The 25,744-nt window shown below is 35.3% G+C and overlaps 4 protein-coding genes across 4 annotated transcripts in view; all 4 read right to left on the minus strand.

Moving 5' to 3' along the window:
- The window catches only part of LOC145887733 (kelch-like protein 12), a 62,786-nt gene extending 37,503 nt beyond the window's left edge, over positions 1 to 25,283 (minus strand). The window contains exons 1-3 of the mRNA XM_082978933.1: positions 25,130 to 25,283; positions 24,956 to 25,079; positions 23,997 to 24,150 (exon numbers count right to left, since the gene is read on the minus strand). Coding sequence (XP_082835059.1) covers positions 23,997 to 24,150; positions 24,956 to 25,079; positions 25,130 to 25,191 — 340 coding nt within the window. The 5' untranslated portion in view covers positions 25,192 to 25,283. The remainder of the gene's footprint in view (positions 1 to 23,996; positions 24,151 to 24,955; positions 25,080 to 25,129) is intronic.
- Positions 5,002 to 9,052, minus strand: LOC145887736 (kelch-like protein 7). The gene is made up of 8 exons (XM_082978940.1): positions 8,924 to 9,052; positions 8,761 to 8,866; positions 7,921 to 8,012; positions 7,497 to 7,677; positions 7,083 to 7,226; positions 6,357 to 6,515; positions 6,001 to 6,145; positions 5,002 to 5,798 (listed from the first exon to the last, which is right to left on the minus strand). Exons 1-8 carry the CDS (start codon positions 9,041 to 9,043, stop codon positions 5,684 to 5,686), a joined length of 1,062 nt encoding a protein of 353 aa, XP_082835066.1. The 5' UTR covers positions 9,044 to 9,052; the 3' UTR covers positions 5,002 to 5,683.
- Positions 9,422 to 12,174, minus strand: LOC145911363 (kelch-like protein 12). Its single transcript, XM_082998687.1, has 4 exons — positions 12,022 to 12,174; positions 11,848 to 11,971; positions 10,896 to 11,049; positions 9,422 to 9,660 (listed from the first exon to the last, which is right to left on the minus strand). Exons 1-4 carry the CDS (start codon positions 12,081 to 12,083, stop codon positions 9,422 to 9,424), a joined length of 579 nt encoding a protein of 192 aa, XP_082854813.1. The 5' UTR covers positions 12,084 to 12,174.
- Positions 18,589 to 22,205, minus strand: LOC145887738 (kelch-like protein 36). Its single transcript, XM_082978943.1, has 8 exons — positions 22,022 to 22,205; positions 21,860 to 21,964; positions 21,332 to 21,423; positions 20,764 to 20,944; positions 20,350 to 20,493; positions 19,617 to 19,775; positions 19,258 to 19,405; positions 18,589 to 19,054 (listed from the first exon to the last, which is right to left on the minus strand). The coding sequence occupies exons 2-8, from the start codon at positions 21,924 to 21,926 to the stop codon at positions 18,940 to 18,942; spliced, it is 906 nt and encodes a 301-aa protein (XP_082835069.1). The 5' UTR covers positions 21,927 to 21,964; positions 22,022 to 22,205; the 3' UTR covers positions 18,589 to 18,939.
- Positions 25,284 to 25,744: the final 461 nt, after the last annotated feature.

The raw sequence follows: 25,744 nt of genomic DNA on the forward strand, positions 1-25,744 counted from the left end.
CAGATTTATTCCTTCTGCCGCAAGTATCATGTCCCCCATTTATAATTCCATGTCAAAAAGGAATGCTCAGCTGCAGTGGTCTCGTGATTTGCAATGTGCTTTCGACGCAGCAAAACTTGCACTGGTAAATGCAACCAAACTTAACCACCCACATCCTGATGCCACAGTCGTCCTGACTGTTGATGCATTCGATAGGGCTGTAGGAGCGGTGCTTGAACAGCATATAAACGGGCTTTGGAAACCTTTTTTTTTAGCCGTCATTTGCGTGCTAACGAGATGAGGTACCGCGCTTTCGACCGAGAGTTGCTGGCGGCTCATCTGGCTGTTCGCCATTTCCGATACTTCCTAGAGGGCCGCATATTTACCCTCTACACCGACCACAAACCGTTGACTTTTGCGTTACAAAGGGCATCGGATGGTCAGCAAGACAACAGCGCCACCTGTCCGCCATATCCGAATATACAACGGACCTTTGTCATGTACAAGGTAAATACAATTGTGTTGCTGATACCTTATCCAGAGCAGTGATTGGCTCCATTCAAAATCCTGCAATCAATTTGGATCATATTGCTCTTGCCAAAGCACAGCAGGTTCCCGAAGCTTACCGCACTGCCGTATCCAACTTACAAATTAAGGAAGTTGTCATGGACACCTCACAGGTGAGACTTTTATGTGATGTGTCCACTGGTGTTTGCAGACCAATCATCCCGCAATCATGGCAAAGAAAGGTGTTCGATGCTATTCATCTGGGGGGGAACAAGTCATCTTATTAAGAACCCAAGGTGTTTGTGTGTTATTGATACCCTCGATTTGATAGAGCACGCCAAGGCAAGCATTTTTGGTGCTAAGTGCTGCTTGGTTGAGTTGAAACTTCTCCATCGTATTGGCGTTAGGTCCGAACCATGTAACGAACACAAGATTGCTCACCGTGGCAGAAGCAAACTTGCCCCAGCACATAAACACGGCAAGTCTGCAACGGAAAAAAGGTTACTGCTGCAGATAATGGCTGCCCAATTGCCGTCCAAACGGTCGTATCGGATTTTCAAATGAAACATGATAGAAATTGGTACAAACTTATTTAAGGTAAAAATCCCTACATCACAACTCAATTTACATATTATCGAATAACAAACAACTAAATACATATCTCACCAAACCTGCAGCTGGTGTCCGTGAATTCGACCACCAAATCCTTGAATGGATTTGCGCTGCTATTCTCCAGTTTTTTGTCAACTACCACAGTCGTTCCGCTGAGTCGCATTGTAAAGCCTCTATAAGTATCATTACTTTTTATGTCTTGGAACAGGGCTATGATCGCAGGGTCTATAGCGAAGGGTGCAGCCATGATGATTGATGAGTCGGTATATAGCGTTTAGACTGTGAGAAATGGTACAAATTTATGAATGCCGGGCGCTATTTAAAGACATGCAAATTGCTGCCTTTTTTCTTGGCTATGGGACGGCGCGTGACCTATGCTGCCAGTACCCCACCCAGTTACACGATAAAACTTTCCACTTCTAACACAACTCAGTTACACGACAAAACTTTCCACTTCTAACACAACTCAGTTACACGATAAAACTTTCCACTTCTAACACAACTCAGTTACACGACAAAACTTTCCACTTCTAACACAACTCAGTTACACGACAAAACTTTCCACTTCTAACACAACTCAGTTACACGAGAAAACTTTCCACTTCTAACACAACTCAGTTACACGATAAAACTTTCCACTTCTAACACAACTCAGTTACACGACAAAACTTTCCACTTCTAACACAACTCAGTTACACGATAAAACTTTCCACTTCTAACACAACTCAGTTACACGACAAAACTTTCCACTTCTAACACAACTCAGTTACACGACAAAACTTTCCACTTCTAACACAACTCAGTTACACGATAAAACTTTCCACTTCTAACACAACTCAGTTACACGAGAAAACTTTCCACTTCTAACACAACTCAGTTACACGAGAAAACTTTCCACTTCTAACACAACTCAGTTACACGATAAAACTTTCCACTTCTAACACAACTCAGTTACACGATAAAACTTTCCACTTCTAACACAACTCAGTTACACGATAAAACTTTCCACTTCTAACACAACTCAGTTACACGATAAAACTTTCCACTTCTAACACAACTCAGTTACACGATAAAACTTTCCACTTCTAACACAACTCAGTTACACGATAAAACTTTCCACTTCTAACACAACTCAGTTACACGACAAAACTTTCCACTTCTAACACAACTCAGTTACACGAGAAAACTTTCCACTTCTAACACAACTCAGTTACACGATAAAACTTTCCACTTCTAACACAACTCAGTTAAACGATAAAACTTTCCACTTCTAACACAACTCAGTTACACGACAAAACTTTCCACTTCTAACACAACTCAGTTACAGGATAAAACTTTCCACTTCTAACACAACTCAGTTACACGATAAAACTTTCCACTTCTAACACAAATCAGTTACACGACAAAACTTTCCACTTCTAACACAACTCAGTTACACGATAAAACTTTCCACTTCAATATCAATATCTGTCTATGGTAGGAATTACTCTGGACCTAGCTATCCCGCTCCTTTGTACACGGAAATGAAGTTGATGAGCGGCTATCGAGGCTTTGAGATGTTTGCCAGTAGAGAATATGTTAAAATAGAAAAAAACTTGACAACAGCAGGACTTGTCGGATGAACTTTCCAAATACGACTTTAGGTTTTCTTTGGTTTTTATTTAGGAATAATTTTTCCTTCTTGTTTTTAAGTAAACCCTGTTTAATGCCCGGGCAAGTTGGCCAATGCCACGACTGCAAATCCAAATGCTGCTTTTCTGCACTTGTAGTTAAAGATTCTTGTATTATATCTTGGGCATTCGTTTTAAGTGTCATGTGCAAATTTGCTCTCATCTGTCGCGACGAGAAAGGTAAGATATAAGGTACCGGCAGAAGCGTAGGAACTTCTATAACGTCTGATTTGAAAAATAATCCTACATTAAAAAAAACAAATCCAATTTCACAACACTAATTTTTAAATAATATTGTTGTGTTGTGTGATATTAATGGCTGCTTCGCTGGAAAGGAAATTTAAAGAATTAAGTCGCTTCGCAAAACGACGCATTTTCCGAAGGTAGACGTCTGTTGTTAAGCATGATGGCAAGCAAATGTTTCGAATAGCATTTAAGCTGTTCAGTACCACTTTCTTGTTACTTTTTGACCTTTTACAGGTTAGCGCTGTATAGCTTTGATCCACTTCTCAAGAGGAATAAGATTGCATGCAGGCATCTATTCGTAAAACTGTGTTGTTGCTAAAAATAGCGATCACGACTGAAATTTTCCACTGACCAGAGTTACAAGATTTTTTGTTGTTTACATTTGTTTAAGTCATTTTTACCCGGCCAACACGCCTTGAAATGAGTTTATATATTGACCGCGTTGGCTGAAGAGCCAGGCAGTTTTTGAGTTGTAACATTGAACTTTCATGTTGTCTCAATTGATTTTGACTAGGAAAGCCGGCGGGCGTTTAGAAAGGCTGCGGGAAAACAAACGGACAGTTTTGGCAGAACAACAAATACTGAGCAGGACTCGAATCAAGGAAAGAATGAAAACAGGCGAAGTCGGCTGTATGGAGAAAGTGGCTTTTACTTCAAGAAATTTGCTGCCACACCTATGGACTGATGCATTTATGCAATATGGCGCAAAATTAAACGAGGTCGCCGAAGCAATCCTCTCATGCCTGAAGCCCCTATAGGAAAAAAACGTTTTCGCATTCGCCCGTCATTTTTAACGCCTTTGTTTTGTACTTTGTATCACATAATTTTGTGCAAAATAGAGAAGTAAGGCAAAAACGTCAAAAGCAAGAATCTTTTGGGAACAGGCTTACGGAGGAAATAAATGAAAACCTCTTCATTTTAGGTATGGTATTATGCTTGGTGCAGGGGCATTTATAGAAATGCATTTAAACGATACCATAGAAAATTGCGAAGGCAAACAAACGAAAGTTTGTTGGAAATGATTAATTTTCATCTAAGCATCAAATTCTGTATCATTTATTTCCTATCCAGAAACAGACCTAGGAAACTGCTATGCAAACACGGCAACATTGCTGCCAAAACAAAACTGCAGTGTATGTTGATTGGAAAAAGTGTTTAAAAATTGTTAAATTCGCCTTTGAAAAATAAACCTAATCCCTTGAGTCAACTATGAAACTGAATAATAGCAAGCAACATTTTTTTTGAAACTGAATAATACCAAGCAACATTTTCCGGGTATTAAGTAGTGATGTTCCCAGTTGCAAATTATCCGGCACGGCCGGATCCGGATAGTTAGCAATCAAATCCGGCCGGATAATTTGGATCCGGCAGTTTGTTAACACCGATTCGTGTATTTTATCGGTATAGCAAAAAAGTTTGATTGCCAAACGGAATGCTATGTTAAGGTTAGCTTATCATGAGTGGAACAAATAAACGTGGGTATTTATTAATATGGTATAACACGTCACGAAAAACCTTAATAACAAATAACAGAAAAATCTTACGTCGGCGAGTATTACAGACTGGGTCCCAAAAACGAGTAATTTGCGAAATGTTTGTGCGTTTTTAGGACGAAAATGCTGTCCCAACTATCCGGTAAAATTAAGTGTATTATCCGGCCGGGTCTGGGTATTGAAAATTGGTCAATATCCGGCCGGGTACGGGTACCCGGATCCGGCGCAACACATCACTAGTATTAAGTGAACTGGTTAACAGCAAAAAAACAATTCTAATGACAAGAAACTAAAATGGACAAGATTTAACCTTAATACGTTTAGAGCATGTGCGAACAATGAAATAAATCCAATATAACATATAATGAAATTTTGGGCATCCAGAACCCAAGGCCGTGATGCGTCATTGGCGGCTTCAAACTCACAAGACAAACCAGAAAAACATTTCTTTATTGAATCCTTTGCTGTAGATATCAACATTGTGTCTTTAAACAAATCAGTTGTTACTTTATTGTGAGTTAGTGTTTGGTAGCATATGATTATGGTTGCATATGATTATGGGCAGTTGAGAAATATACTGTGTTCCAGTGTCACTCTTCACATCAAATATCTTACAACTTTCTACAATAAATAAACTTTCCATGGAAACAAATATGTGTCCACAGTTGTTGTGAAACACAATCACATTGAAAAATAAAAATGTTTGATTGGCAACATGTTGATTAAACAAACGCAATTTGACTGTGACCCACTTTCACTTGGTGTCGCGGAATCACCTACCTGGCATGCTTTGTAGGCAATTTTGAAAGCAACACCCCATATAAGGAAGTGCATGCATTTACTCGGACTTTGCAGCAATCACGTGTTTGTTGTTATTCTAAGGAAAAACAAAAGTTCACAAATAACAGAATTGTAAAGAAACGCAGATTCAGCACAAAATCAACAAAGATCAATTGTAACTAATGATGGAAAATGTTTACAAACACACGAAGTAACACCACTCACATCAAACATTGAAGTGTGAAAAAATAAAAAAATTTAGAAAACGCTGCAAAAATATAAAAACTGTTGGTTAAGTTGCACAAAACGATATCTTGGACAAAAACATTCATTTGAGCATCTTTGCTGGTGATCAATCTCAGTTAAATATCAACTACACCCAAATATAGAAACATATTAAACAGCAACAACAGTCGCATTATAAACTGGTTTGTCAAGATCAAAAGCATGTGTCCAGACATCTGAGGTTGGATCGTAAACTTCAACTGATGTGAGTTCTTCACCCAAGTTTCTATAAAACAAACATGATACAGTTTCATGAATCAGGCACACAACAAACACAGGTAAGTTTTCTACAACATTTTGTCGTCAGTATTTTATAAGTTTGCTCACTAAACCGTTTGAAAGCAAACAAAATAACGCACACTCGTGTAACTGGAATGGAAAAAACGGGAAACAGTGGACTTTAGTGACGTCATAATAGCAATTCTTACCCCAATCCACCCACAACATAAATCCTCCCATCAATAACACAAGCAGAGTGATCGCAACGAGGATTTAGGAAAGGAGAAACATATTTCCATTTGTTGACTCTAGGTTCGTATTCTTCAACTGTTTGCAGGCCACGACCACGACCTCCTGTCAGATTTAAAGTAAAACTTTTTATTGTTTTTAGGTTAATACTTTATAGTTATATCTACCAGTTTTTATGTTTAGGATTCTTTTCAGGAAACTCCATTATATTTATCACGTGATACATTTGCCGGTGACGAATATGAATTTGTATTTTATAAAATTTACACAAAAACCACCTACTGTTAATTTGATTGCTTAACTTTTCATCACTAACCAATTGCATAGATCTTCCCTTTAATTTCTTCACATGTTAAATGACTTCTTGCTTCATTGAGAGAAGCGATTCTTGTGGAGGTTCCAACACGAACATCATGGAATTCACATGATTGTAAGAATCGTCTGCCGTCATCTCCGCCCACAGAAAACAAAACATCTGAAGAAATTTCCAAATCGCTTGTGTTAATATTTATTGTGACGTCATATTACGATTATGTTGTAATGTTACGTAACAAGCAATGAGGTAAGCTCTGTGTTTCTTAACGTACAAATAAGAGATCAGATTTAAATCGATGTTTACAATAAAGTTAAGCAATATAACGGTTGATATTCATACAGCAAAGAACTCAGTAAATCTGCAGATAATTATTTTACACAATGCTGATTTTTTACTAAAGTTTATGAAGTTGAGTGACGTCATCAGTAATTTGTGACCAAAGTAAGTAAAAAGGTTTTACTTTGTAAAAAAACACATAATTTTCATGCATTTTTTTGTAGGTTTTAGGTCAGTATTTCTCAATATTATCATGTCACAGAATATTTCTGTCCAATTAAATTTCTATGACCTCAGATTGAAGCAAACAGCTTGTGGATTTACATGGAACATTTGTGTGGATTAAGTGAGTGAATATTGTTGGGGTAAAAAGTTTAAACTGACTGATTTGCACCTGGGTCCAGTAATGGGATTATTCTTTCACACAAATGAACTCAGATGTATTCTTACTGCCAATTGAACACATTCCATGTCCACATCTTGGTTGTAACACCTCAAAGCCTTTTCTCCATAAGCCTTCGTTGACGAAATAAAGTAAACTTGATGTAAATGGTTTGTTATCTCCACCTTGTCCCCCGGTCAGGTATATGACCTCTACAACATGCATTTAATAAGATCCAGGTTGTGTAACAATTATCTAAACTGTTGCTTTTGAGACATTTTGACCTTACTTAAACGTTCACAATTACATTCCTCTTACTTGACGAACTACAGAAATTAAGCTGCTGATAAATGCTAAATTGAGGTTTACTTGGTGGAGCTTTAGAAAAGATGAAAATCCATGTTTGCGCTAATTACACCAAAACACTAGCTTGAGACATCGCATTACATTATGTAAATCTCTAATGCGTTACAGCAACCAACCTCCAACAACAGCAGATGCAGCAAAACGTCGACCTTCCGACAAATCAGCAATTTTTACCCAGTTTTTACTTTCCTCCAAATTCAACATCTCACAACTTCGTGTTGGACCATCTCCACCCATTACATAAACATTTCCACCAAATTTGGCTGAAGTTGAGTTCACTCTGTCTGTGATCATTTTCTAAACAAATTTGGATGAGGATGAAACAAAAGTGCAGACAATATTGTTTTTATGTAATTTAGCTTAATAACCATCATTGTGTAATTTGTTCCTGACAAATTGTGACGTTTGTAGTTTACTAAACATTTTATGTCCTGCATAATTTACTGCAGAGTTTTATTGCTTCCAGAAGCAAATACCAAGTATATGAAACAAACCCATGGTTAAATAAGCAAACCATATGACAGCAAGCAATGTACATACTGGGTAATGTTCATGTTGTTTTGTGGTAACATTCCATTTCACACAATCTTGATTACATTTATTGCCACCAATGAGAAGAAATCCTGACAAATCTGCAACATAAACATGGGTTGTTATGGTTTTTGCTTGTGTAAAACAAATAATTATGGTGATAACAATAGAAACATGTTTCCTTTGGGAAAAGCTAATTTTAGCTTTTTTTTTTGTTTTTGGCCAATTGTTTTTTAAATGAATCCATTTTAAGTAGTACTTCTTTTTGGTGAAGCCAGTGTACCCAGTGTAGACTTAGTTTAAGTATTCGATCACAGTCTCACAAATAGTAACTTGTTGGTTGTTTAATGTACCTAGACTTGCAGATCTCATACTATATTATTGTGAATGTCCAAGTAGTTGCCATGTGCAAAGGTTCAGTGAAGCTTTAAGTTATGGGAGAATAATTTCTGTGAGGGTTTATGTAATGGACAGAACTGAGCATGATTTCTGTGGGTTTACTTGCTGCACTCATGCGTTAAAACTTATCTCCTGTTTGGGTTTAAAGTTAAGTTATGTTGTGTTAGTGTATCCATTGCAATCTAGACAATTGTACTTTATTTTAATGCCTTCTTGGCTGTGATAAGTTGCATTCTATTTGAATAAGGTGGAGCCGTGTAGGCATTTAGTTTTAAATCGTGTTTATTCTAGTTTTATTTATCTGTTTGCTGTGAAACTGCAAATTGGAATAAAAGGTTGAGAATTGCACGCATATAAAAAAGTACACGGCAATTAAGGATCTGTATCCTACAGTTGGTGTAAATATGGTGGATGTAACATTTTGCTGTGAATATTGAATAAATCTTCCACCTTTTTTGATGGAACTTCCTTTTCCACTTGTTTCTGGTACATCATATTGTTTCAATACAGTATCCATGACTGCATGACAACATTCATTGTTACGTCTCACAAGAGGCTGAAAATTTAAACCATGTTGACTCGATCCAAAAAAATCAACTTTAAACCAATTTACTTCATTTTTAATTGTGGTTGCAACAAACTGAGTGGAAATAGATGAAAGATCAAGTTGTGAGAAAAGATTCACAAACAAATCCTCTCGGTGGGAAGGATTAAAATTGACCCATCGAACCATTCCAGTAAAAACAGCTTCTTCCATCTACATTCAACAACTAATATGGTAAAAGGAAAGCAAGTAGTGATGTGTAAAATGCTTGGAGTTGACAACTTAACGCCAAATGTAAGATATATAACAAAATATTGATGATTAACACAGCCATGCTTGAAATGTCAGCTTCAAAATATCCAGAATATTAGTTTTGGCTTTTCTATAGAAAGCAAGTGCAAGTTTGAATCATATTATAAAGAGATTGCTGTCATCATTCATTGCATTTGTATCACATTCAACATTTTGTTCACATATTAGTTTTGTTTTTGTATTTTACTTTCACCTTGCAATAAATCTTGCCACCTTACACATGTAATGGAAAAATTATAGCCAGATAACCATGCATCAGGAATCAATGATAATTACCCCTTTGTTTCTCTGTTTGATGATTGCAGACATATCACCAACATCAAGTTGCATGAAATCATCATGTTGTACAACTGTTGCAATGTTATCAACAATCATTTGGTTTGTTTTCTTTTCCACATCAGCAAGATTGTATCGAGTTGCATAAGCTCTTAGTTTCAAACAATTGTCGGTTGAAATCATTTCAAGGATGACTCGACAACAAAATGACTTCAATTCTAAAAAAACAAACCACGTTATTCCAAATTTAATTGCAGATATTTCAGTTAAGTATGAATCGAACAATATATGCCAGATATTGGCACCCAAAGCTGCTATTAGTGCTAAGAAATATCCTGGGTGGTAAATGATTTTTTTATGGCTTGTGGAAGCAAATGTTTAAATGTTGTGATGCTGAAACTTTTTATCAATGTGATGACTTAATACTTTTCTCTTACTGTCTCTAGTAACCATGCTGTCTTACTTTAATACATTTTAAGAATGTTCAAATGGGATTTTGTTATCATTGTGGATGTATGGTTCACATAGCAATTAATATTTACAAAGCTTTCACGTCACCACTCTATAGACTAAGGTATGGAAGTCTACCCAGTGAGATTGTATAAGTTACACTGGTGTGCACAAACAAAATTCCAGACACTATGAATGGTTAAAACAGTGAGCATTGTCAATGGATCTAGATATGCAGGTTAATGCAGCCATTGCTTGCCGGAGAGGGTCAACTATACAAAACCATTTACACAACTTTATCCAGTAATCCCATCAGCACAATATTCAAAGCAACCAATCCACCCCTTATATTCATTGCACACTCTAAAGGTATTAGGTACACCATGAATCCATGTTTGACACAACTACCTTCCTTTACACCTACACAAGCACAATCAAGTTACGTCAGTCACTTACATCCTGCTGTTACAACATTTAATAAATGTCACATTAAGTTGGACGGACTAAAACCTGTTTTTCACACACTGAAACATGCGGAGCCACCTGGAATATGTTTGAGTGCTTATTACAAGGTGATACCACAGTACAAATTTTTGAGCAAAAACCATAATGCACAGTTGCTATTCATGAAGCAACCATCATAGAGTTTGGACAAATCCAATAGGCTTCATAGTTAGGTCTGAACATTTCCTTTTTGAGTTGAATTTTTGTGTCTTCACTGCATTCGACCAAGGGTTTCAATATGGTTCACTGCACAGTTTTAAAAATGAAAATTCTGCAGGACCAAAGACAATTATCCCTGTTTCTATTTTGTATATATACCTGTTTGTAGAAGTTGCAGAAAGTATTTGTGCCATTTTAAGGCATATTTATAAAAATGTTTCATTATCACTGTCAAACATTGTACAGAAGCTTAAGATGATAACTCTCTTGGAATTTTCAAATTACGCTGGTTGTACAGGATGTGTTAAACCACCTAATCACATATGTGATGTTTGCATACCTTCCATCTGTGTATAATCAGCATCTTCCAACACTTCCAACACATTTTTCTCTGTTATTTCAATATCACCAGTGTAAATATAATCCAATACACTTTCCAGTCTTTTTGGTGGAATATTGTCAACCTTGATAAAATCTGAGTATTTCTCTCGCATCTATAAGTAAACAAAATTAACCAATCACAACAAACACAACCCACAACCAATCAAATATTTCTATACATGGAAATATTACATACTAAGTATTAAGTGTCAACATGTGTGAGGGAAAGTGGTTAAACATAATGGTGGCAAATGTTAAAATACAACAAATAATCTTCATATGGATGAAGAAATAATAAACAATTATATTGTCAACAATGACAAGTGTTTTGTGTCACAAAACTCAGTTATGTCAGGATTATTAAGAAACATTGCATCTCCATATAATATTTCACATCAAATGTTGTCAGTCCGCAAGTGAAAAGTTTGAGAACCACTAAATGTTACATATATTCTTTATGTATGACATATTTAACAAATACCCAGTTTTGCGTTTTGGTAAGATAATATTTTAACGTAGGACACTATTAATAACTGTAATAATATTACATAGCTGAAAATGACAGACAAATTGGTACAATGTCACTGTTAAAGTTTTAATCAACAATGTTTTACAGCCACAGGTATGTGTTGATTTTATACTGGTCACCTACGTTTATTATTTCACGTCAAAAGGATTTCTTCTGGTGCGAAATGCCTACTTTTTAAAAATGTATATTTGTTGACAAAATATTTTAACCAAAGTCAAGACATTATTAATTACTGAGATGTTGTATATTGCTTTAAATTAGAGACAAATTGCTACTACTGCAGTGTATTATTTGTACGCGGTTGTGGCAAAAGTATTTAAAATGCCATTTCCTAAATGTGTAAAGCAATGTTTCAGTATAGTAAAATACTTTAAATACTTACCTCAACACCAAGTAAAGCATTAAAATAATCTGACATAGAACAAACAACAGCATCATGAATTGAATAGTTTTCTCCTTGGGAACAAAGTGTTCTGTTGCAAAATCGTTTTGTTTCTTTTCTGTCACTAAAACATCAATAGTTTAACTTCAGTAAATCTCCATAAATTAAACTTACTTATTTAAAAAATTCATGACTTTCTGGTGATGCAAGTTTATTTCTTCTTGTGTTCGCTTCATTATGAAGACAAAAAGTTAAACTGACAGTGAATGAAATACAAACAATTATTATAAGTTTGAAGATATGTAATGTGTTTGCAAAACAGTAGCTATTGTTCTCTCCAACGTATTGTTATTTAACAAGTAAATATAAGAAATGCAATAAATCTTCCCTTTATTGAAAGTTCCATAAAAATGCCACTAACCCGATGTATATAAACGTATTTTAATACAATACTTGGTTGCTATGCACGACCGAACGTTGTTTCCATGGTTTCCATTAACATTAGTACACAGGGGAATCACCGATAAAGTTACATTGTTTTCCGCGCTTGAGTGATCACATGTGAAAACAATTTTAATCTGTTAGAAGTCAACTTTTATTTGTATTATTTGTCGAAGCAATGTACGCAAATGTCACCCGATAATCAATAATTATCCCAGTTCATATATGATTATGGCGTTTGTTAACATTGAAAAAGTGATTGACAAAATTTGTTAAAAGGGAGCATCACAATGAATGCTGAACGTTAATTCAAGCTTTGGAGATGTGATGTTAAGTAGTTAGGCAGATATATTTGCTAGAAAGTAGATGAATCGGTGACATTGTATCGAAAGCGAATCGAATCAACCCGCAGTGAAACATCCAATCCATAATCGGCAAGTGTTTACATTTGTTGTTTCGGTTGTTTAGTCTAATGACGTGGTGCAATAAACCTTACAAAAATAGACATCAAGCAAAATTAATGGTCTGCACCTAAAACAACTTTGTTAGAATATCAAGCACTTATCTTTTAATTTTATCAATCATCTAACTTAATGTGGCATTTTTCAAGTGTTGCAAAATTTGAAGATAAGGTTTTCGCATTGGGTTGCACAGAAACGTATAAAGCAAACCATAGTAATTGTTTGTGGTAAGTGGTTGAATCCATTTTATTTTGTTATTGATGATGGTTTGTTCATATCTTATCAACAAAACACACATAACCGAAGAAGTGGCTTGGCTCAACTATAACAGAACCAAGATGGTTTTTAAACCGTTGAAAATATGTTTAGGTGAATGTGTTTGTGTGATTAACGGACACTCAGAAATTGCCGTGTCGTTAGCATTTGATAATGACTCACATCTGATATCAACGTCAGCCGATAGCTGCATATTTGTATGGAATCTCAGCCACCGGGTGGCAGAAGACACACGTCAATAACCCAAATTATTCAACATAGGACTTCATGGGCGGGTGATTGGCAGCATTGGTCAAGCGCCCGACCCATATACCAAGAAAAAAACCTGATCGGGATTCGTGCCCAGGATATCCTGAGTTCAAATCCCGGTGCGGTCAAAAAAAAAAAAAAAAAAAAAAAAAAAAAAAACATAGGACTTCATACTTTGGGACGAACGATGATTTTAACGTTGATATCAACAACGAAGTTTCAACGGAAACTCCTCCATCCATCGCCGATGATTTAATTTCGTTTGCCGACGATTTCGTGTCAGGAAGTCCATCGTCATTAACATTTGACAACTACGCAGGTTTGGAATTTAAACATTGCTTGTATGAAACTATATGTTGTCATTGTTTTGATCTCATGGAAGTGTTGTTGCAAAATACTTTTATCAAAAACAACAATCTTTTCTTCTACGTTTCTTTGTCCTTTCAGAGGCCGAACAGGGTTCAAAATCTGCTGAATCAATGTTGCCTGCGTGGGTGACTAAGCATTTATCAAGTGATGACGCAGGATTACTCAACAGTAAACCTTCTCCAGCACTTGGAAAGTGGGCTGACAAACTTCACAAGGAAAAGGTTTCAGTTTTCAAATGTTTTCTTTCGGTGCTCATTTAATATTTTGATTCACATTCACTTTATGATGATTTTTATGTTTCAAGTTGTCGTAAAAGTTTATTTCTTTGAAGATTTGTGAAGAAATTGAGAATCTTGCCCAGGTTCGAGATTTACTTTCCACTGTCAGTTCGTACGATAATGAGAGCGTGGTTTCAGAACTCTGTCATGATATTGATCTTGGTGAGTGTTGTATCAACTTTTATGATACCGTTTCACATGATAAACCTTCATTATGTGTAACCTTTGTTATGATACAGTTACATACGATTCACTCAAACTGAGCAAAAGTTTACATAAATGAAAGCTTCTTGCACTGGCGTAGAGTGCAGGGGTGCCGCGCACCCCCGACCTTTTCTAAATTTACAACGCAATCGCATCGTGTCCTTTCGGTTTTCGCCGGTTTAAACCGCAGCAAAAATAAAGGCGCATTTCCTTCTGATAGCACTCAAAGTGCTTAACACGCTGTTTCGTTTATCTCGTATTCGCGAACAACAATTACGCAACAAGCGAAATTACGTTGGTGATGAACGTGCTTACATGGACGACGCTTTAACCTTTATATTATGGCGTGCAAACGACCTTCTGACGTTAGTATTTTTTATTCGCCGCACCCTCGTTGATGTGCAAAACTCTACGCCTATGGCTTCTTGTGATGTAACAGTAGGTTAATCACGGATATATTTGCATCAACAATTATGTTTTCATTGCAAGAAGAGAAAATTCATCCTCGAAGCGATGGAACTCCGATAAACACCAATTTCTCAGATGAAGATGAAGAACACTTATCATCCACGGAGGATCATCATCTTAACACAACTTACACGAAAAACGATTTCATGGAACTCAAGAAAAATGAAAAAGAAGAACTCAATTCAAATCAACTGAACGAGGAACTAAAAAATGTCGATGATGAAGTTGGGGAAAAAAACTCAGATCGGATTTCACAAAATACAGAAACATTTGAAGTTTCCAACGATGATTTAATAGATGAAAAGGAAGTTTCCCAAACAAACTTTGCCGTCGTCTCAAAGATTTTGGATGAAAATGCTGCTTTGTGTAGAAAAATTGAAGAGGGTTTGGAACCTGTGGTTGTTGAACCAACAGTTTTTGCCCAAACTCCAGACATAACAAACTCTTTTGAGCATGTCGATATTCGAGCACTAATATTTTCAAAGTCACCAACTAAACCTGCTACAAGGGCAAGAAAAGATGACTCCATCAATCACTTTGACACTTCTAAAGTTACGAACCAGGAAAATTCTGATGAAAATAAAATTGAAAAACATAAAACTGTGGAAACAGAGGAAGATCGATTGGAAAACATCACTGACATTTCAACGCAAAATGAAAATTCCCAAGGAGAAAATCAAGGAATCAACTCAGATTTAAACCAAGCTGGTGAAAATCAAATCACGGAGTCACGATCGATCACAACACGGAATAAAGAAGAATTAACAAATACTTCATCTGAAAGTATGAAAAAAACTTACTTCTCAAAATCAGTTTTCAACATTAACTTGAGTCCCCGGCGGGAAATCCCCTCCAGCCCCTCGGTATCCAGGGGAGAAGAGTTGGATGTTGTTACATCCAGACTGGTGGAGGAAGTGATCTCTGCTGCAGAATCCTCCTGTGATGAAGAATCTGAAGAGGAGGTTGCTGAACCGTCATCGGTTACAAGCAGCACAGCAAGCGAGGAGTTCAACAAACTTCCTCCAACAAATATTGATGAACAAAACCATGAACCAGACGACAAAACGCAGAAAAAAATTGATACATCAGTTGGTGGTGAAATTGTTATTTCTATGCAGAATGGACACATGCTGTCACCTAGTGACAGTAAAGATTGTTCTGTCAAGGAGACAAAAGAAAAACGAAAAAAAAAAAAAATTTCCGATGTTGTTGTTAAAGATGAACAAGTTATCGATAACATTGTATCAGAGGATGAAAATAATGAGACGTTAGTTGCCAATGACAACCTGAATAAGCCGCCAGATGAAGAAATATCTGAAAACAAAGAAGATTCCTCCGTTCTGTTAACGCCAACCAGCAAGAAACAAGCAATCCCTCCTGCGTTTGCCGAACTCCTCGATAGTTTACGGAAGAAAAGAACACTGAAACTCCCCATCAGTCCTCCGAAGACTCTTCAACTTAAAAAGAACTATGACCTGACACATGGTGGTGCTGGAGAGTCTGGATATTCAACTGACGCAACTCTCAATTTCATGGATAAAAATGGTGAATTTTGTTGTGGGTCTTGCACTTATTTAAAAGTTTTGTTTATCGCCACGAAAACACATCCTAAAGTTGAAAAGCAAACCTGTGATGTGATTTGGTTCATGTTTTGTTGAAACTTATCAAGTTTAAACTGATTGTTGATAATTTCCTGTAAGTATTTTTATGTTTGTGTTTACAGAGCAAAGTTTCGATAAAGATGAACTTGACCAAGAAACCAACAACAATTACATCAATGGTAACCATGGTGATGCAACATGTGAATGTGAAAAAGCAAGCGAGGATTTGTTGGTGGTTTTCAACCACGCGCAAGATGTTTACAACAAACAAAAGGTTACAAGTTCATCTTCTACATCAAACCTTATAATTCTTAAGTATGAGAATCTCCCTGCAGTCTTTTGGGTAACAAATGCTTGGCATCTGATTTTTTTATTTTTCAGTATTGTTTTAACTCCTGTATGATCTTTTTAAGAGAAAAATATTTTTTTCAATGAAAATTATATTTTGCAACATAAAAATCAAATAAAAAATATTTCACAGTGCAATCCACTCAATGGAAATCGTCATGGAGTGAAAAAACTTGCTGGAACATTCCGATCGATCCAGCAGAAGATATCTAACCTGAATCTTTCAACTCATATTTCTATGGAAAGTTTAAACGATGACTCGCCGGTGGTTTCCCTGTTGCGAGAATACTCCGATCGTTTGGTAGATATCGTTCACACCCAAGTTAGCAGTGGAAAGGTTTTGGAAAACCAAACAGACACACTGTGATGTCATAATAGGTCTGTGACATCTTCAAGGAATTGTGTCATATCGTCATGTTACTGCAAAATGTCTCCATTGAGCTGTGATGTCATAATTGAACTGGTCAATGTCATTATGGTACTGTGTGAAGTTACAGAGGTACAGTGTGATGTCATTATTGAACTGTGTGATGTCATTATAGAACTGTGTGATGTCAATATGGAACTGTGTGATGTCACTATTGAGCTGTGTGATGTCATTATAGAACTGTGTGATGTCAAAAAGGAACTGTGTGATGTCATTATTGAGCTGTGTGGTGTCATATAGTTTCATCCATTTATCAGTCAATATATTCAACTCTAATTTCTCTTTCTTCTTAAGTTGATTTTCCTATAGATTTATTCAAGTGTTGATTTCAGATGGTGGATATAGTATTATAATAACTGATTTTCTGATACTTGTGAACGAAGTAGGCGTTGATCTACCTCACAATCACATGTACCGACAACATGAAGATTTTTTCATTCCTCTTGCTTATTTTCCGACATCTTTTTATGCCTTATTATATTTATGCAACATTATATGTTATATTTTCTTGGTACTTTTCATGTTTGTTGCACGTTCGAAAGCAGTTAATTGATGCAAGATATTTCATTGAACTTTAAAAAACGGTGCTTAATAATAAGATAAAGTAAATAAACACAAAATTCATTTCGCTTCATTTTGTTGCGAAAACATTTGCTTTACCTCCGAGTATCCTTGAGTCTTGATACTGAATTCTACAAATAAGTTGAATCCATGAATATTACACTTTGTAAACTGGTATCACCTTCATTTATAACCAAGATTGGTTGTAAATGTGACTCAGGTTGAAATTAATATTGAGGTTGGATTGGGGAAGGCCATACTATAATGTGAATATATTTGCTGCCTGTATCTATTAGCAGTGCCTTCTATTGAATAAGTTCAATGTGTTTTTGTCCCCATGTGCTAAAGTGTTATTGTGTAATGAACCTGAATCTGATGTCTTGCAAACAAAACTTCTTTAAACAAATCAATTGTTACTTTATTATGAGTTAGTGTTTGGTTGCATATGATTATGGTTTAACATGGTTGAGAAATATACGGTGTTCCAGTGTCGCTCTTCACATCAAATATCTCACAACTTTCTACAATAAATAAACTTTCTATGGAAACAAATATGTGTCCACAGTTGTTGTGAAACACAATCACGTTGAAAAATAAAAATGTTTGATTGGCAACATGTTGATTAAACAAACGCAATTTCACTTGGATTCCCCACGGGGAATCACCTACCTGGTATGGGGGGTGATGGTTTGTGGTCGGTCGTGCGAACAATTCTGAATCTATTCAAGACGAGATCGCAAATACATGACGCAGGTTAGATATTAAGACTGAAACCTTTAACTCGAACTTTCATGTCATTCGCAAAATTAACACAAATCATGCTGTATTAACCAAAGTCCAACATATTCTGGCTTCAGAACCACAACTTTCACGAATTAATTCCCGTTACGTCACCCAGGGTTATAATCCCACAACTCATCTTCTGCTACCACTGTTCAACTTCATACAACCTTTATGTTGTGATTTACCCTCGTTTGGAAGAAGTGACCACCTAATACTTTATACTGGTGTAACGTTGCAACTATGCTTTGCACGCAATATTAAAGCAACACTCCATATAAGGAAGTGCATGCATTTACTCGGACTTTGCAGCAATCACGTGTTTGTTGTTAAAAACAAAAGTTCACAAATAACAGAATTGTAAAGAAACGCAGATTCAACACAAAATCAACAAAGATCAGTTGTAACTAATGATGGAAAATGTTTACATACACACGAAGTAACACCACTCACATCAAACATTAAAGTGTGAAAAATTACAGTTTGTATCACAGACAAAACATACAGAAAAAACTACAAAAATATAAAATTTGCATAAATCGATATTTTGGACAAAAACATTCATTTCAGCATCTTTGCTGGTGATCAATCTCAGTTAAATATTAACTACACCCAAATATAGAAACATATTAAACAGCAACAACAGTCGCATTATAAACTGGTTTGTCAAGATCAAAAGCATGTGTCCAGACATCTGAGGTTTGATCGTAAACTTCAACTGATGTGAGTCCTTCACCCCAGTTCCTATAAAACAAACATGATACAATTTCATGAATCAGACACACAACAAACACAGGTAAGTTTTTCTACAACATTTTGTCGTCAGTATTTTATAAGTTTGCTCACTAAACCGTTTGAAAGTAAACAAAATAACGCACACTCGTGTAACTGGAATCGATAAAACGGGAAACAATGGACTATAGTGACGTCATAATATCAATTCTTACCCCCATCCACCCACAACATAAATCCTCCCATCAATAACACAAGCAGAGTGACGGTAACGAGGTTTTAGGAGAGGAGAAACATATTTCCATTTGTTGACTCTAGGTTCGTATTCTTCAACTGTTTGCATGGAGTCACCATTCCAACCTCCTGTCAGATTTAAAGTAAAACTTTTTATTGTTTTTAGGTTAATACTTTGTAGTTATATCTACCAGTTTTTATGTTTAGGATTCTTTTCAGGAAACTCCATTATATTTATCACGTCATACATTCACCGGTGACGAATATGAATTTGTATTTTATAAGATTTACATAAAAACCACTTTCTGTTAATTTTATTGCTTAACTTTTCATCACTAACCAATTGCATAGATCTTCCCTTTAATTTCTTCACATGCTAAATTACCTCTTGCTTCATTGAGAGAATCGATTCTTGTGGAGGTTCCAACACGAACATCGAGGAATTCACATGATTGTAAGTGTTGTCCGCCATCCCTTCCACCCACAGAAAACAAAACATCTGAAGAAATTTCCAAATCGCTTGTGTTAATATTCATTGTGACGTCATATTACGATTATGTTGTAATGTTACGTAACAAGCAATGAGGTAAGCTCTGCGTTTCTTAACGTACAAATAATCGATCAGTTTTAAATCGATGTTTACAATAAAGTTAAGTAATATAACGGTTGATATTCATTCAGCAAAGAACTCAGTAAATCTGCAGATAATTATTTTACACAATGCTGATTTTTTACTAAAGTTTAAAGTTTATGAAGTTGAGTGACGTCATCAGTAATTTGTGACCAAAGTAAGTAAAAAGGTTTTACTTTGTAAAAAAACACATAATTTTCATGCATTTTTTTGTAGGTTTTAGGTCAGTATTTCTCAATATTATCATGTCACAGAATATTTCTGTCCAATTAAATTTCTATGACCTCAGATTGAAGCAAACAGCTTGTGGATTTACATAGAATATTTGTGTGGATTAAGTGAGTGAATATTGTTGGGGTAAAAAGTTTAAACTGACTGATTTGCACCTGGGTCCAGTAATGGGATTATTCTTTCACACAAATGAACTCAGATGTATTCTTACTGCCAATTGAACACATTCCATGTCCATATCTTGGTTGTAACATGTCAAAGCCTTTTCTCCATAAGCCTTCATTGACGAAATAAAGTAAACTTGATGTAAATGGTTTGAAATCTCCACCTTGACCCCCGGTCAGGTATATGACCTCTACAACAAGCATTTAATAAGATCCAGGTTGTGTAACAATTATCTAAACTGTTGCTTTTGAGACATTTTGACCTTAATTAAACGTTCACAATTACATTCCTCTTACTTGATGAACTACAGAAATTAAGCTGCTGATCAATGCTAAATTGAGGTTTACTTGGTGGAGCTATAGAAAAGATGAAAATCCATGTTTGCGCTAATTACACCAAAACAGTAGCTTGAGACATCGCATTACATTATGTAAATCTCTAATGCGTTACAGCAACCAACCTCCAACAACAGCAGATGCAGTAAAACTTCGACCTTCCAACAAATCAGCAATTTTTACCCAGTTTTTACCTTCCTTCAAATTCAACATCTCACAACTTTGTGTTGGACCATCTCCACCCATTACATAAACTTTTTCACCAAATTTGACTGAAGTTGAGTTCACTCTGTCTGTGATCATTTTCTTAACAAATTTAGATGATGATGACACAAATCATTAAGGCAAAGTGATTTACATGTTTCACTAAATAACAGAAAATGTCTATCTTAAAACCAGTGATACCAACAACAAAAGGTTTCGGCTCAAATATTGGTTGTGGTGTCATAAAATATTTTATGTAGGAAAAAATGTGATGGAAGTAATTAAAGTGCAGTAAATATTGTTTTTATTTAATTTAGCTTAGTAACCAATTTTGTGGAATTTGTTGTGTGACGAATCTAGTTTACTAAACATTATGTGTCCTGCATAATTTACTGCAGAGTTTTATTGCTTTCAGAAGCAAATACCAAATATATGAAACAAACCCGTGGGTAAATAAGCAAACCATACAACAGCAAGCAATGTACATACTGGGTAATGTTCACGTTGTTTTGAGGTAACATTCCATTTCACACAATCTCGTTTTGAATTATTGCCACCAATGAGAAGAAATCCTGACAAATCTGCAACATAAACATTGCTTGTTATGGTTTTGGTTTATGTAAAATAATTTCTGGTGATGATAACAATGGTAACATATTTCACAACCAATTCTAAGTGTTTTTAAATGAGTCCATTTCGATGAGGATACCATTTGTAGGTTGTGGTCTTAAAGTGACATCAGTATTTCTAAATACTTGTTGGTGAAGCACATCTTTGCATACTAATCAGTGTAGATTTAGTTTAAGTATTTGATCACAGTTTAACAAATAGTAACTAGTTGGCTGTTTACTGTACCTAGACTTGCAGATCTCACACTATATTGTTGTGCATGTCCAAGTAGTTGCCATGTGTAAAGGTTCAGTGAAGTTTAAAGTTATGGGAGAATAATTGCTATGAGGGTTGGTGTAAATATGGTGGATGTAACATATTGTTGTGAATATTGAACAAATGTTGCACCTTTTTTAATGGGACTTGCTTTTCCACTTGTTCCTGGTTCATCATATTGTTTTAATACAGCATCCATGACTGCAATGGCACAATCTGCTGTCTTCTCACAAGAGGCTAAAAATAGTAAAACATTTTAACTCATTGGAAACAAATCAACCCCAAATAATTTACTTCATTTTTAATTGTGTTTGCAACAAACTGAGTGGAAATAGATGAAAGATCAAGTTTTGAGAAAAGATTCACAAACAAATCCTCTCGATGGGAAGGATTGAAATTAACCCATCGAACCATTCCAGTAAAAACAGCTTCTTCCATCTACATTCAACAACTAATATGAAATAACAAAGTAAGTAGTGATGTGTGAAAAGCTTGGGAGTAGAAACGCCAAACCTAATATGCATATTTGCCAATTGTTTCGAACATAGAATTTTTGCAATAATGAAGTATTAATGATTAGCACAGCTATGTTTGAAATGTCAGCTTCAAAATATCCAGAATTTAGCTTTGGATTTTCTATAGAAAGCAAGTACAAGTTTGAATAATATTATAAAGAGATTGCTGTCATCATTTATTGCATTTGTATCACATTCAACATTTTGTTCACATATTAGTTTTGTTTTTGTATTTTACTTTCACTTTGCAATATATCTTGCTGCCTTACACATGTAATAGAAAAATTATAGCCAGATAAACATTCATCAGGAATCAATGATAATTACTCCTTTGTTTCTCTGTTTGATGATTGCAGACATATCACCAACATCAAGTTGCATGAAATCATCATGTTGTACAACTGTTGCAATGTTATCAACAATCATTTGGTTTGTTTTCTTTTCCACATCAGCAAGATTGTATCGAGTAGCATAAGCTCTTAGCTTCAAACAGTTGTCGGTTGAAATCATTTTAAGGATGACTCGACAACAAAATGACTTCAACTCTGAAAAAGCAAAACCATGTTATTCCAAATTTAATTGCAGATATTTCAGTGAAGTATGAATCGAACAATATATAGCAGATATTGGCACCCAACCAGAGAAAAAAATCAAATTTTCACAAATGTTAATAATAACATATATTTGCACAATGCATTATCCCTTGTGAAAGCAGTGTAGCTAGGTAGTGGCCACATGCAAAGAAATATCCTGGGTCTCCCAGAGGACTGGTAAGTCATATTATGTTAAGCATTTATATTTTGGTGTTTACAAATAAGCAGAAAATGGTGCAAATGATGTTTTTTGGGACTTGTGGAAGCAAATGTTTAAATGTTGTGATGCTGAAACATTTTATCAATGAGATTACTTGATACTTTTCTCTTAATGTCTCTAGTAACCATGCTGTCTTACTTTATTACAGTTTAAGAATGTTCAAATGGGATTTTGTTATCATTGTGAATGTATGGTTCCCATAGCAATTAATATTTACAAAGCTTTCACGTCACTACTCTATAGACTAAGGCAGGGGCGGACAACGATTCCTGAATCGATACATTAATCGCGTATATATAATTTATCCACGGAAACTGGCCCGCGGGCCGTATGTTGCCCGCCCCTGGACTAAGGTATGGAAGCCTACCCAGTGAGATTGTTACACTGGTATGCACAAACAAAATTCCAGACACTATGAATAGTCAAAACAGTGAGCATTGTCAATGGATCTAGATATGCAGTTTAATGCAGCCATTGCTTGCACGAGGGGGTCAACTATACAAAACCAATTACACAACTTTATCCAGTCATCCCATCAGCACAATATTCAAAGCAACCAATCCACCCCTTATATTCATTGCACACTCTAAAGGCATTAGGTACACCATGAATCCATGTTTGACACAACTACCTTCCTGCACACCCACACAAGCACAATCAAGTTACGTCAGTCATTTACATTCTGCTATCACTACATTCTGATACTACAATACACGTCAACCACTTTTTGAAACAACTCAGTCAACTTTTTTTTGTAATGATTTAATTAGTTGTTGCTTATGGACAAATGAAAATTTCTGTGAGGATTTCAAAATCACTTTTTTTTATAAGATTTGGTTTCAACAACAATATTTATGTGGATAACATTCTTGCATTGCCGAGTTATGCTGGATGTACAGGATGTGTTAAACCACCTAATCACATATATGATGTTTGCATACCTTCCATCTGTGTATAATCAGCATCTTCCAACACTTCCAACACATTTTTCTCTGTTACTTCAATATCACCAGTGTAAATATAATCCAATACACTTTCCAGTCTTTTTGGTGGAATATTGTCAACCTTGATAAAATCTGAGTATTTCTCGCGCATCTATAAGAAAACAAAGTTAACCAATCACAACATACACAACCCACAACCAATCAAATATTTCTATACATGGAAATATTACATACTAAGTATTAAGTGTCAACATGCGTGAGGGAAAGTGGTTAAACATAATGATGGCAAATGTTAAAATACAACAAATAACCTTTCTATGGATGAAGTAAAATAAACAATTATATTGTCAACAATGACAAGTGTTTCGTGTCACAAATTATAAGAATAATTATTGTGATGTCCCACCTAGGTTGATCATGTGATGTCATACATGAGTGATTTTTGGCAGGTGGGAAATTACGGGGTAATAAATAGGTAATTATTTGGCACCGAAATATACAAAAGTAATTACAACAAAAAATTATGATAAGTTATTTATTTACTGTTTGTCCAACACCATATTGCAAAGTGGTCATGCAATATGGTCAAAAAAAAGTTAAGCAATAATAGGCAAACCCTGATTAAGAAAATAAGAATTCAGTTTAAACTGAAAGTCTTCAAATATGGATTGCCCCATGACCGTATACAGAACTAATACGAATACATACAAGTAAGTATGCATGTTACAAATGTTGTCATAACTGTGACAAATGATAAAAATAAACAAACATAGCTTTTGGCAACAAAATATTTTACCCAAAGTCATTTTTAAGACAATATTACATATTGCTTTTACACACATATTGCTATCACTACAATGTCACTGTTAATACTCGTTATTTCAAAAGTATTTTAGTGCAATGTCTCAAATATGTACACTGATGTATCAGTATATTTGAATATTGGAAATACTTACCTCAACACCAAGTAATGCATTGAAATAATCTGACATAGAACAAACAACAGCATCATGAATTGAATAGTTTTCTCCTTGGGAACAAAGTGTTCTGTTGCAAAATCGTTTTGTTTCTTTTCTGTCACTAAAACATCAATAGTTTAACTTTAGTAAATCACCATAAACTAAACTTACTTGTTTAAAAAATCCATCACTTTCTGGTGATGCAAGTTTATTTCTTCTTGTGTTCGCTTCATTGTGAAGACAAAAAGTTAAACTGACAGTGAATGAAATACAAACAATTATTATAAGTTTGTAGATATGTAATGTGTTTGCATTTCTGTTTTTTGAAAACTAATCAACAAGAACAAATGACAACATTAAATTTTACGTAGTAATACTTTACTCAAACATCAAAGTCTAAGAATTAGGACATAAAAACTCCTATTATTATTTATTGTTATTGCTCTGCAACAGATTTTACCATTTTACGTCATTCCTGTGCACAAAACTAGATGCAGCTCAGAGGGGAAACACCGCTCTGTGTTTACCCAAGCTGGTCATGTGATTTAATACGCTTGAGTGATTACGTCGCAATATGATTTCTTTGCGACAAAAGAAGAACTTTGGGGTTTGGATGTGAAAAATTTTAACGAAAAAGGTTGATTATTAAGAACAATCCAAAACTCCAGTTGCTCTAATTTCACAGCTTTTTTTGCATTAATCAATAACAAATATAAAAATAATAACGGATTGATTCATAATTAGTTAATAGTGGGGCTCTCCCACAGTGCAGAAAACATTGTTTAA

Source organism: Ascidia mentula, chromosome 1 (genome assembly GCF_947561715.1).
Source record: "Ascidia mentula chromosome 1, kaAscMent1.1, whole genome shotgun sequence".
NCBI classification, from domain to species: Eukaryota; Metazoa; Chordata; class Ascidiacea; order Phlebobranchia; family Ascidiidae; genus Ascidia; species Ascidia mentula.